This window comes from Polypterus senegalus, chromosome 1 (assembly GCF_016835505.1).
Source record: "Polypterus senegalus isolate Bchr_013 chromosome 1, ASM1683550v1, whole genome shotgun sequence".
NCBI lineage: Eukaryota > Metazoa > Chordata > Cladistia > Polypteriformes > Polypteridae > Polypterus > Polypterus senegalus.
The window spans coordinates 228,652,467-228,664,876 of record NC_053154.1 but is presented as its reverse complement, the minus strand read 5'-3'; the positions used below and the strand labels follow the sequence as shown (position 1 = coordinate 228,664,876).

Here is a 12,410-nt window from a genome sequence, read left to right as displayed (position 1 = left end):
GTAGAAAGGTTTGGGGCAGCCACCCGTTTAATGCGGTTTCCCGGCTGCAAAAGTCTTTGAGGCATTGTTAAACAGTTTGTTACACAACAGAGTCCAAAACAGAACTGCCTGCCTAAGCAAAGGCAGTGAGCTTTATAGCACAGAGGGCGGAAATGATGTCGTCCTCTGGGCCGGAACTGGAAGTGACATCATCCTTGGGGCCGGAACCGGAAGTGACCTCATTCTTGGGGCGGAACCGGAAGTGATGTGTCCTTCCTAGAAATGGCGGCTCCTGGTGGGATTTCCCGGGTAAGACCTGCAGAGAACTCAGAAAGAGTGTCAGTGCACCCCGCCCCCCCCGGGCAGATGTATAAACAGTATTTTCTAAGCCCTTCAGCTGCTTCCCATGCACACGTGTGTGACAACAGGTCCATTACCTGTAATAGTTGAAGAAATCAATGAGTTGTTGGAATTTCAATAATGTGTTTACTCTTTTAAACTACTTGATGAATGTCTTATTGGTAAGGTGCTTGTATCGTACATCATACTTTAGCTATCAATCATTATGCGAAAAGAAAATGAACCAGACACATTGAAAAGGAAACAGAAGCAGCTAGCATTTGCATGTTGCCTTTTTAATTTTAAAGGCATTTATATTTTGACATTTTGGGGAATTCACAGTTGGCAACAATAGTATAAAGTGAAATAAATGGTAACATTTCACTTACAAAATAAAAGGGACCTTTCAGAAAGTTCATAATCTGTTTTTGCCAATAAAAAATGTAAACAGGTTAAATGGGAAGTGTGTAGTTTCAGTGAATGAATTCCTTGTTGGAAACTCTTTTATGTTTCTGCAGTGACAATTGCTATTTTAATTTTCTTTACGCTGATAATATACCAATGCATGACATATGGTTTCTTTCGCTGCAGGTTCCCTTTCCCTACAGTGTTCAGCAGCTGCAGTAAAAAAGACCTTGAAGTGAGTCTTCAGAAGGGAGTGGGCATGTGCCTGTTCAACATGCCGGAAATCAAAGTACTTTATGGAGGCCAAAAATGTGGAAATGGCTATGTCGAAGCAGGAGAGGAGTGTGACTGCGGTGAGCTAGATGTATGTTTCAGAGAGAAAAAGGCTAAAAGCCCTTTTTTTTTTTTAATAATTAATTTTTCTCCTGCAGAATTCATATTTTCCTGAAAATAGCCACAACTACTTTGAAGCCAAAAATATATGGGTAGATGTTTTCAGTCTGCATTTTGCAAAATATTGAGATTAATTTTTGATATGCATGGTAGAAATGGTAATCATTGGGTAATCATAGTTTCATAGATCTTAGGCACTGCATATTCTTCAGTCGTGGAGAGCTGTTATTCTAGTTGTCTCCCTATGATTCATTTAAAAGAACTTTTCGGTGGGAACTAGGTGTTTCTTTCCAAAATGTTATTGTGGGTATTTATTATATGTTGGGATTGTAGAACTCTTTATAGTGTTCTTTAAAAGCTGGAGATTTTTCATAAGTAAATATCATTGTTACCTATTGTATTAACGTGGTATTTCCCTCTACTTGCCCTTTTACCTGTTTCCTCAAGGGTAAGGGTTCTCGTCAAGTTCGTTATCGGGTTGGTCTACTGTTGCACTTTAAGATAAACACACACACACAGACCCTAACCACAACAGTGCTCCATGAATGACACACACACGCTGATTAACCCTTAACAAATATGTGACACCTGTCTTTCTTCCTGCTTTGGTGCTTATGTAACAAAGACCCTAAAAACTACCCAGCTGTTAGTGTGAATCACAACATGCCTTTCAGTATGTCCTTCTTACTATCAAAGCAGCAGCTTTCAACTCAGCTCACTAGCTACATTTTCCCTACATGCTGAGTGCCAGAAACTGGATGGTAAGCCACTGCCTTCCATTTTCTTATTCCCCAATATGAATGTGCTGCTTGTAATACCAATAAGAATTTTAATCAAACTAACTGCTAAAATGGCCATTTCAATCCATTCACTTTTAATTCAAATACATTCAAAAGCTTTCATATACATACGTTTGCTTTGCTTTCATCTTCTGTATTTCTTTCTTTAATTCACTCAGTTTTCAGTCACATTATTCAACTCATGCCCTGCAGTCTACAATGGCTACAGAGAATGCAGTTCAGTAGAGAATAATGGAAGAAAACACTTAACTCTTTTCACTTTCTATCACTTACAGTTTGGCATTGGCTGTTTTTATAATGCCACATGCCATTTTTCATACCAATTGTTGCATTTGTCCATCACTAAACAAATGCACACCATATTGTCACTTACACTTTCCTTCATTACCACATACAAATAACCCTCACATTATAGCAGCTTTCCTTGTACTCTGCCTCTCCAATAGACAGTAAATTTTGTTTTCTAAGCAGCACTAATCAACATGGGCTTTGAAAGGTGTGCTCCCAATAACCAGCTTCATTTCTACTGCTGTTGCTGGATGTTTCACTGCCCTATAGCCTGTAACAGCTGTTCACCTTTAAAGTTATCAGGATCAATGCTACTTCAGTGTTAAATGTAAATCAAAGTTAAAAACGTGCTTTTTCCTTAAAACAAGGGTCAGTTTGTGCAGATCTACACTTTCACTCCGCTTATCTCATTTGCAGGGGACCACCTTTAAAACGCTGGCCTCAGGGGTTTTCTTTCCACCCCTCGCTGAGACCTGACAACTGCTCCTCCCCCGCTGATCTCTGTTGCTGCAAGCCGCTCGCCTCGCTATCATAAAACACCTCTGCCTGTTCAGCCTGCACAACAACCAGCATACTTGAATGACTGCCTCCTGTCCCATAAGCAATCTGCTCTGCTATTAACTGCGCTCCGGTGTGCAGCGTAACAGCTGCGTGTCCTTGCCTTTCAACAAAAGCGGCTTTCTTATCAGCAAGCAAATATGAGAGTGCAGCGATCTGTCACAAACTAAGTTATTCTGCATTTATCTCCCGTTTCTCAGGGTCAAAAGACCCCGAAATCAAAGCACACACTTTAACACTGAGCGATCGTTGCTTAATCTGTGTGGCATTCTCTTTATACATTTCTAAGTGTACTGCTAGCTGCTTGCGACTTTTTGGCCATCTATTTCTCATCTGTCTTGCCTCCACAACTAACTGCTTTATAATAATTAACAATACATAACCTGTCTGACCAGCAGACAAGTGTATGTTTTCTATATTAGCCGCCTTTGCCTCCACTTTATGGAGAGACGGCTTCTCTGCGTCTTTGACTAGCGCAACGGCCTGCGATTCTTCACTCTCTACACCCGTTGCCGTTAAAGTTGTGGCTGCTGCCTCCGTTTTTAGCGGAGAAAACACAGCTTTAACAGCTGATTCTACCGTATACCTAAAAAACTTTACAAATGCTATTGATGCACGCTGACATGTGCCGGCTGTATGCCAGCATGCGATTACAGCATATTTGCCGCCTGTGGACGATCCATCCCTGTCTTTGAAAAATGAAACCAAACACACAAAAATGCAACACATGATTACTCCGTTAAACCCTGCTCGCTGCGCCAAAATGTATTATCGTGGTATTTCCCTCCACTTGCCCTTTTACCTGTTTCCTCAAGGGTAAGGGTTCTCGTCAAGTTCGTTATCGGGTTGGTCTACTGTTGCACTTTAAGATGAACACACACACACATAGATAAACACACACACACAGACCCTAACCACAACAGTGCTCCATGAATGACACACACACGCTGATTAACCCTTAGCACTTTAAACCACACAAGTGCTATAGGAATAACAGCCTGTCATTCAGCACTTCAAGAGACTTACTTATTTTCGGCACGAACAACAATACGATGTTTTAGTGATATCTCAGACCTAAATATTACTTTTGGTCTACAAGAATACATTTAAACATACAAAGACTCAGCACTCTTGACTATAGGCCATTCATCAGCCAAGAATACCTTCTTTATCGTATCTGTCCCTTCTGTTGAGTATAGCTCTTCACTCTCAGCCATATAAACCTCGCAGCACAGAAATAATGGCAAAAATCCGGCTGTCACCAGGTGCTCAAAGAAATCTAACTTATTACTTCAATCACTCTAGACATTAAGACAAAGCATTGAAAGTTAAAAGCAGCATGGTATTTATTACAAGAATAATAATAATACCACAAGAACAAAGAATACTAGAAAATAGGTAGTGATAGGAAAGTCTGAATATATATAGTCTTTAGAAAAAGCTTACGAAAAAGTTACAGATGACAAGGATAAATGTCCCAGGGAGGTGTTTGATTTAGCAATCGATGTTCATGATGCCTTTCTGACGACAAGGGCCGTCTTCGTCCGTTCCTCTTCTTCTCTCTTCTTCTCCCTTTGCTTCTCTTTCTTCTCCCTTTGCTTCTCTCTCTTGCTTTTCAAACCAAGGCATATTTATTATGAAATGTCATGCCTTGGTTTCACAACACATGCACCTGATTGGCTGGCTGTCAAAATGATTGATGAATTAATTCACTGTCCGTTTTCCCACACAACAAAACCTTTGATGTACTTTGAGGTATCAGTAGTTCTTCCTGTCCCAGGCTATAAACTAAACTTTGTTGTTCCAGATGTCCATCCATAAAGTGATCAATAGCCTGAGGTACCAGCTCAGCATCCTTTCCCAGGCAATAAACCAAATTAGCACTAAGCTATGAACAAAAGTAAGGTGTAAGGGAAGAAAACCTGCTTTAATTTGTCTTAGTTCATCTGTTGTCTTGTCTTGAACAAAATATAATGGAAACCAAAATGTACAGATTTTATACACCATAACACCTATATACAATAAGAATCTGTGGAAATATTTGTTGCATAACCTAAATTCCTACTGCACATAAATGACATGTGACTCTCCTTTACTAACACTATTTAATCACTCTGTTGTGACTTTTTTTAAGTAGGTACTTCTGTGAAGAATCATTTTTGTACTTACAAGATCTCACACTTTTCTAAGCCTTCCCACTTACCTGTTTTCCATAATGCTCAAGTATTCAGCACCTCTTATCTTTATATCCAGATACTTAATGATGTTTCGAATGGTGTCATTAATTTTAGATGACTTCGCCTCAGTTGAGTTATTTTTTGTACATAGTGCTTTTCTTTTTATCATCCTAAAACACATAAATATGTATATATAAAATATAATAGAATATAGTTAAAATAAAACAAAAGGCAGCCTTCATTAAAACTGAAAACATCATCTCATTTGTCCAGTTCAGAACTGTTAGCACCTATCCTACTTCAATAATAATTGAATGATAATTTTGACATATGTTTAAGTCCATAAGTATTTGGACAGTGATACAGTTTTCATAATTTTTTTATCCGTGTATCACCACAGTGGATCTGAAATGAAGCAATTAAATGTGATCGAATTATAGACTTTCAGCTTTAATTCAAGGCTTTTAACAAAAACATTGTATGAATTGTTTAGAAAAAACAGACATTTGTATACATACCCATTACAGGGGCTGAAAAGTATTTGGAGAAACTAACAATAATGAATATAACAATCATTGTAACTACTTGGTTGAAAATCCTTTACAGCCAATGACTGCCTGAAGTCAGGAACACATGACCATCTTAGTAAATCAATTTTGGCAAAGCAAGTGATGGCCATATGTTTCACTGATTCATGACAGAATAACAAAGACATTGTGAGAACAAGCAGAGAGATATTAAATTGTGCAACATTGTATTTCAATCTTTTAAAGAATATAAATGTACCCGGGTGGCACGGTGGGCTGGTGCCCTGCCCGGGGTTTGTTTCCTGCCTTGCGCCCTGTGTTGGCTGGGATTGGCTCCAGCAGACCCCCGTGATCCTGTAGTTAGGATATAGCGGGTTGGATAATGGATGGATGGTTGGATAAATGTACCTCTTAATAAAACATATGTGCTCTATAAAGATTATAACTTTATCATCTAACTGTAACCACTTTTGAAGAGGAAGAATAGTAAAATTATGTTTATAGGCACAAAATGCTCTGAGATTTTAGATATGTGTATTAACAATTTATATAAGCAACATCTATCAAGATCTATTCTTCCAGGCTGATGAAGTCTTCAGACATCCACTGTTATTCCTTTTATCATCACCTCCATGCATGTTTTCCAAAGCTAAAATCTTTTAGAACAAAATCAAAACAGGACAGCAAGTTAGGATAGTTTGTTAGGACTACAGCAGTACCTATCCCCTGTTTTCGTTAGCATTTATTGTTTTTCTTGTGCCTTAGGTGTCACCATCACCATTAACAAGCAACAACTACTGCCCCTGTTTGTGCTCATTCCTTTTCTAACATTTAGGTGTTTTAGATTTTATTTGTGCCTCTTAGACACTTTATGAATTTGCCCTTTTCCCTTCTCCTTAGGGAATGTTATCTGTGTATCACCACAATGGATTTGAAATGAAGCAATTACATGTGATGAAAGTCTGGACTTTCAACTTTAATTAAAGGCTATTAACAAAAACAGTGTATGGGTTGTTTAGAATAGACACATTTCTATACATAACCATTTTCAAGGACTCAAAAGTATTTGGAGAAACTAACAATAACGAATATAACAATCATTTTAACTACTTGGTTGAAAATCCTTTACAGTCAATGACTGCCTGAAGTCAGGAACACATGACCATCTCCAAGTGCTTGGTTTCCATCCTAATGATACTTTGCCAGGCCTTTACTCCAGCTGTCTTCAGATGCCACTTGTTCTTTGGACTTTCTGACATCAGTTTTGTCTTCAGCAAGTGAAATGCATGTCCAATTGTGTTGAGCTCTTTTGATTGACTTGGCCATTGAAGAATACTCCAACTCTTTGCATTGAAAAGCACTTGGTTTGCTGTCACAATATGTTTTGGCTGCTTGTCCATCTCCACTGTCAAGCATCGTCCTATCAGCTTTGCAGCATTTGTCTAAATCTGAGTAGATAGTATAGTCCTGTACACTTTAGCATTTATCCTGCTACTTCTGCCAGCAGTCATATCATCAATAAACACTAGTGTCTGATTTCCATTGGCAGTCAGGCATGCCCATATCATAACACTGTCTCCACCATGTTTCACAGATAATGTGGTACGCAACAGATCATGAGCCATTTCTTCTCTTCTCCATACTTTTCTCTATCTATTGTTCTAGTACATATTGATATTACGTTCCTTTGTCAAAGGAAAAATTTTATAAAACTGGACTGCTTTTTTTTTTTTTTGTAATATTTTCTGGCAAAGTCTAATCTGTCCTTCCTGTGCTTGAGGATTTCCAATGGTTTGCACCTTGTGTTAAACCCTCTGCATTTACTTTTGTGTAGTCTTCTCTTTATTGTAGACTTTGGCAATGATAGATCTACCTCTCAGAAAGTGTTCTTAATTTGGATAAATGTTGTGAATTGTTTTTTCTTCACCAAGGACAGAATTCTACAATCATGCAGAACAGCTGTCTTCTATCGATTTCCAGACCTTCTGGTGTTGCTGAGTTCACCGGTGTGCTCCTTCTCTTTAAGAATGTATGATTGATTTGACCACTTCTTGTGTTTCTGCTATTTCTCTAAAGGGTTTGTTTTGTTTTCTCTGCCTAATGATGGACTGTTTTTACTTGCATGGACAGCTCTTTTGACCTCATATTAAGAGTTAACAGAGACAGATTCCAAATGCAAATTCCACACTTGGAATCAATTCCACATCTTCTACCTGCTTAACAGTTAAAGATATAATGAGGGACCTGCACACATCTGGCTATGGAACAGCTTGTAAGTCAATTGTCCAAATACTTTTGAGCCCCTGAAAATTGGGGGTCCATGTATAAAAATGGCCTGTCATTCCTAAATAGCTCATATAATATTTCTTTTAAACCCTTTGAATTAATACTGAAAACCTACACTTTAATCATGTAATCATTTCTTCATTTCAAATCCATTGTGGTGGCATATGAAGCCAACATTATACAAATTGTGTCCCTGTTCAAATACTTAGTGACCTAAATGTATGAAGTTTGTGTATTTTCACAAGTTATTTAATTTTATTACTATGCCAATGATGTTATAGTGCCACCATTTTAGTTTGGGTTTTTGTCAAGGATGTTGCCATTTGGTGCTCAGTTCTCAGAACCATGACCTTGTTGTGTTTAGCAATATACAACTTCTGGGTGTTCTACTTCTACAACACCTTTTTGACTTCTGAATTTTGACACTTCATTTTGGTCCGTAACTAGTCATTTAACACTGATTTGTGCCTGTTCCTTTTGTTTAATTCAACACTTGGTATATTATTTCTCCCAATCTATGAGGAACATTCAAAAAGTTTTTGCACTTTTATATTTTCGTTGGAAACGGTGAAGGTGGGAGGAATAGTACAAGCATTGCATCCGGAAAGTATTCACAGCGCATCACTTTTTCCACATTTTGTTATGTTACAGCCTTATTCCAAAATGTATTAAATTAATTTTTTCCTCAGAATTCTACAAACAACACCCCATAATGACAACGTGAAAAAAGTTTACTTGAGGTTTTTGCAAATTTATTAAAAATAAAAAAACTGAGAAATCACATGTACATAAGTATTCACAGCCTTTGCCCAATACTTTGTCGATGCACCTTTGGCAGCAATTACAGCCTCAAGACTTTTTGAATATGCTGCCACATGCTTGGCACACCTATCCTTGGCCAGTTTCGCCCATTCCTCTTTGCAGCACCTCTCAAGCTCCATCAGGTTGGATGGGAAGCGTCAGTGCACAGCCATTTTAAGATCACTCCAGAGATGTTCAATCGGATTCAAGTCTGGGCTCTTGCTGGGCCACTCAAGGATATTCACAGAGTTGTCCTGAAGCCACTCCTTTGATATCTTGGCTGTGTGCTTAGGGTCGTTGTCCTGCTGAAAGATGAACCGTCGCCCCAGTCTGAGGTCAAGAACGCTATGGAGCAGGTTTTCATCCAGGATGTCTCTGTACATTGCTGCAGTCATCTTTCCCTTTATCCTGACTAGTCTCCCAGTACCTGCCACTGAAAAACATCCCCACAGCATGATGCTGCCACCACCATGCTTCACTGTAGGGATGGTATTGGCCTGGTGATGAGCGGTACCTGGTTTCCTCCAAACGTGACGCCTGGCATTCACACCAAACAGTTCAATCTTTATCTCAACAGACCAGAGAATTTTATTTCACATGGTCTGAGAGTCCTTCAGGTTCCTTTTGGCAAACTCCAGGCGTGCTGCCATGTGCCTTTTACTAAGGAGTGGCTTCCGTCTGGCCACTCTACCATACAGGCCTGATTGGTGGATTGCTGCAGAGATGGTTGTCCTTCTGGAAGGTTCTCCTCTCTCCACAGTGGACCTCTGGAGCTCTGACAGAGTGACCATCAGGTTCTTGGTCACCTCCCTGTCTAAGGCCCTTCTCCCCCGATCGCTCAGTTTAGATGGCCGGCCAGCTCTAGGAAGAGTCCTGCTGGTATACTTTGTTTTGAAAAGTGCACCCAACACATTAAAGATGATGGAAAGGCAATGGCTCCCCATCAGATAATAGATTGAAGGATTAATGAAACTGGTAATCCTAACTGACTTATTATTTAAAACAAGTAGTAGTATTTCAGTATGTCCAATTTTAGTCAGTAACTCAGGATCAGCAGGGAAGATGTTAATCTGAAAGGAGGAATGAGGAAAACTAGAAACAATTCAGTGAGCCAAACTGTTGAGCTTCATAGGGCAGGAAATGCTTATTATATATGGAAACAGTCACCACACAGTAACTTTGTGTTTGCCATTATGACACATTAAACTAATTGTTTTCCCATTAATTGGCCAACAGATAGACAGTTTTTGTTTTGTGTCAAATTTCTACTTTCTAAACTAACATTTTGGTTCTGTACACATTTTTATGAACTTTGAAAATTGTTACTTGTGCCTTGGATATTTTGATCTTCCCACTTATGTGTGAAATAGCAGAGTTAGGAAATGGTTCTTATCATTTTCAATGTAATCCTCTTATTTTACAGATGCTCAGAGCAAAAATAAAATATAATGCAGCCTGCCAGCAAATTGAATTCCTCTTCACCTATTTTGTTTCCTTTTCATTAAAGAGGCTTTGGCTAGGTCCTGCTGGTGATCCCTCTATTGTGACAGCCTCCTGGCAGATAGTGGCTTTGAGAATCTATATCTTCAAGTGTTTAGAAAATTCTGCTGGTAGCCTTGAAAGCAACATTATATTTGAAGAATCAAAGAGAACAACTAGTCAGCAGTGAATCAATTTTGGTGAAGCAAGTGATGGCCATACGTTTCACTTATTCATCACAGAATAACAAAGGCATTGTGGGAACAAGCAGAGAGATATCAAATTGTGCAACATTTTATTTCAGTCTTTTAAAGAATATACTGTAAATGTACCTCTTAATAAAACCTATGTGCTCTATAAAGATTATAACTTTATCATCTAACTTTAACCACTTTTGAAGAGGAAGAATATATAGTAAAATTATGTTTATAGGCACAGAATGCTATGAGATTTTAGATATGTGTATTACAGATTTATATAAGCAACATCTATCAAGATCTATTCTTCCAGGCTGATGAAGTCTTCAGACATCCACTGTTATTCCTTTTATCATCACCTCCATGCATGTTTTCCAAATCTAACATCTTTTAGAACAAAATCAAAACAGGACAGCAAGTTAGGATAGTTTGTTAGGACTGCAGCAGTACCTAACCCCTGTTTTCGTTAGCATTTATTGTTTTTCTTGTCCCCTTGATGCCACCATCATCATTGACAAGTAAAAACTACTACCCCTGTTTGACCTCATTCCTTTTTCTAATGTTTAGTTGTTTTAGAGTTTATTTGTGCCTCTTAGACACTTTATGAATTTGCCCTTTTCCCTTCTCTTTAGGGAATTCCCATCTAGTATGTCAGTCTTTGAAATAAATTACTTGAATTTAGGTTTTCCCTTTTTCTTGAATTTAGGTTTTCCCTTTTCTATCATCCTCCTGGCTAAGTTGAAATTTACAAAGTTTACTTACTTTTCCCATTTCTTTTTGATATTTATTTTAACGCTATTATTTAAATTTTAATTGTTAGTTACTTAATACATGTTTTTCTTTTTTCCTTGTACTATTTGAATATGCATTAATTACTACTTTATTTAATTTAGTAAATAATAAAATTAATTACATTTGCAATAGTTTTTTGAGTTTTGGTTGGGTTTTCTCAGTTTTTTCCTATTAGTCCTGGGCAATAATCATTACATTGTCATGTAGAAAGTGTATCTAAAAGGCAATACAGTGGAACCTCGGGTCACGAACGTCTCGGACCACGTACAAATCGGGTTACGACCAAAAGGTTTGCCAAACTTTTGCATCTGTTCATGACCACACACTCGGGTGATGAACAAGCCATTTTCCCTTCCGGTTCGTATGTGCCGATGATTTCTGCACATGTTCAGTCTCTCCCTGTGCAGCAAGAGCGCGACAGCACAAGCGAGAGAGAGAGAGCACGAGAAGGCAGTTAAAGAAGGCAGTAAGGCCGAGAAGGCAGTTAAAGAATGCACTGGGCATTGTTTTAATCTCGTTATATTTAATGAAGACTTTTTCCAATTGGATTTTAACCTACACTTCACTTCTGTTTTTACGGGATCATTTATTTATTGAAGGATTCTGAAAGCACTGTACTTTAATTTAGACTTTGTTTTTGATTGTTGTTTTGTTGATTTTAATAAAAGCACCAGGCACTTTTTGCACCATCCGATTGCTCCATTGTAGTGCCTCACTGTCGTGCTCATCGGTAACATTACTGACAGTGATGGGTTTAAAGGCTCCCGGAAGCAAGATGGGAGCATGCAGCGAACCCGCATCTTCACAGACTTTACTTTAAAACTGTAATCTCCTATCCTCCTAGTTCCTCCTTACTTCCTTCATGCCAGAACTTGACTCATGCAAGGTTAGTTTTTTTGGTTGTTTATGGTTAGTTTTTGTATAAATTACGGATTTTTCAAACGTTCATTTTTTTCCCTGTGCTTAAAACTCATTAAAAAAAGTGTTTACAGAGAGCAGTTCGTAAGGCTATACGTGAACTCCTGCAAGGTTAGTTTTCTCTGTTCGAGGTTTTCTCAGTGTTATTCAATATTTTTTACATTTAGTTTACTATTACACTGTGCATTCTATGGTATAATTAACTATTTTTGTGTTTAAAAATCTTTAAAAAATATATATTTACATACAGCTCGTACGGTCCGGAACGGATTAATTATATTGACATAGAATCCTATGGGGGAAATTACTTCGGGTCACGACCAAATCGGGTTACAACTAGAGTTTTGGAATGAATTACGGTCGTGACCCGAGGTTCCACTATATTTCTTTAGTGTGGTAGCCCTAGAATTCAGACTACCTACAATGCACTAATTAGTCAGTAAGTGCTCTTTATCAAGACCTTAATAAAGG

The 12,410-nt window shown here is 38.2% G+C and overlaps 1 protein-coding gene across 4 annotated transcripts in view; it reads left to right on the top strand.

Moving 5' to 3' along the window:
- Window positions 1-12,410, top strand: part of LOC120539674 (disintegrin and metalloproteinase domain-containing protein 12) — a 568,760-nt gene that overhangs the window by 498,294 nt on the left and 58,056 nt on the right. For all 4 annotated transcript variants that reach the window (XM_039770006.1, XM_039770016.1, XM_039770034.1 and 1 more), the window contains one exon: window positions 910-1,087. In XM_039770006.1, the coding sequence (XP_039625940.1) occupies window positions 910-1,087 (178 nt within the window). The remainder of the gene's footprint in view (window positions 1-909; window positions 1,088-12,410) is intronic.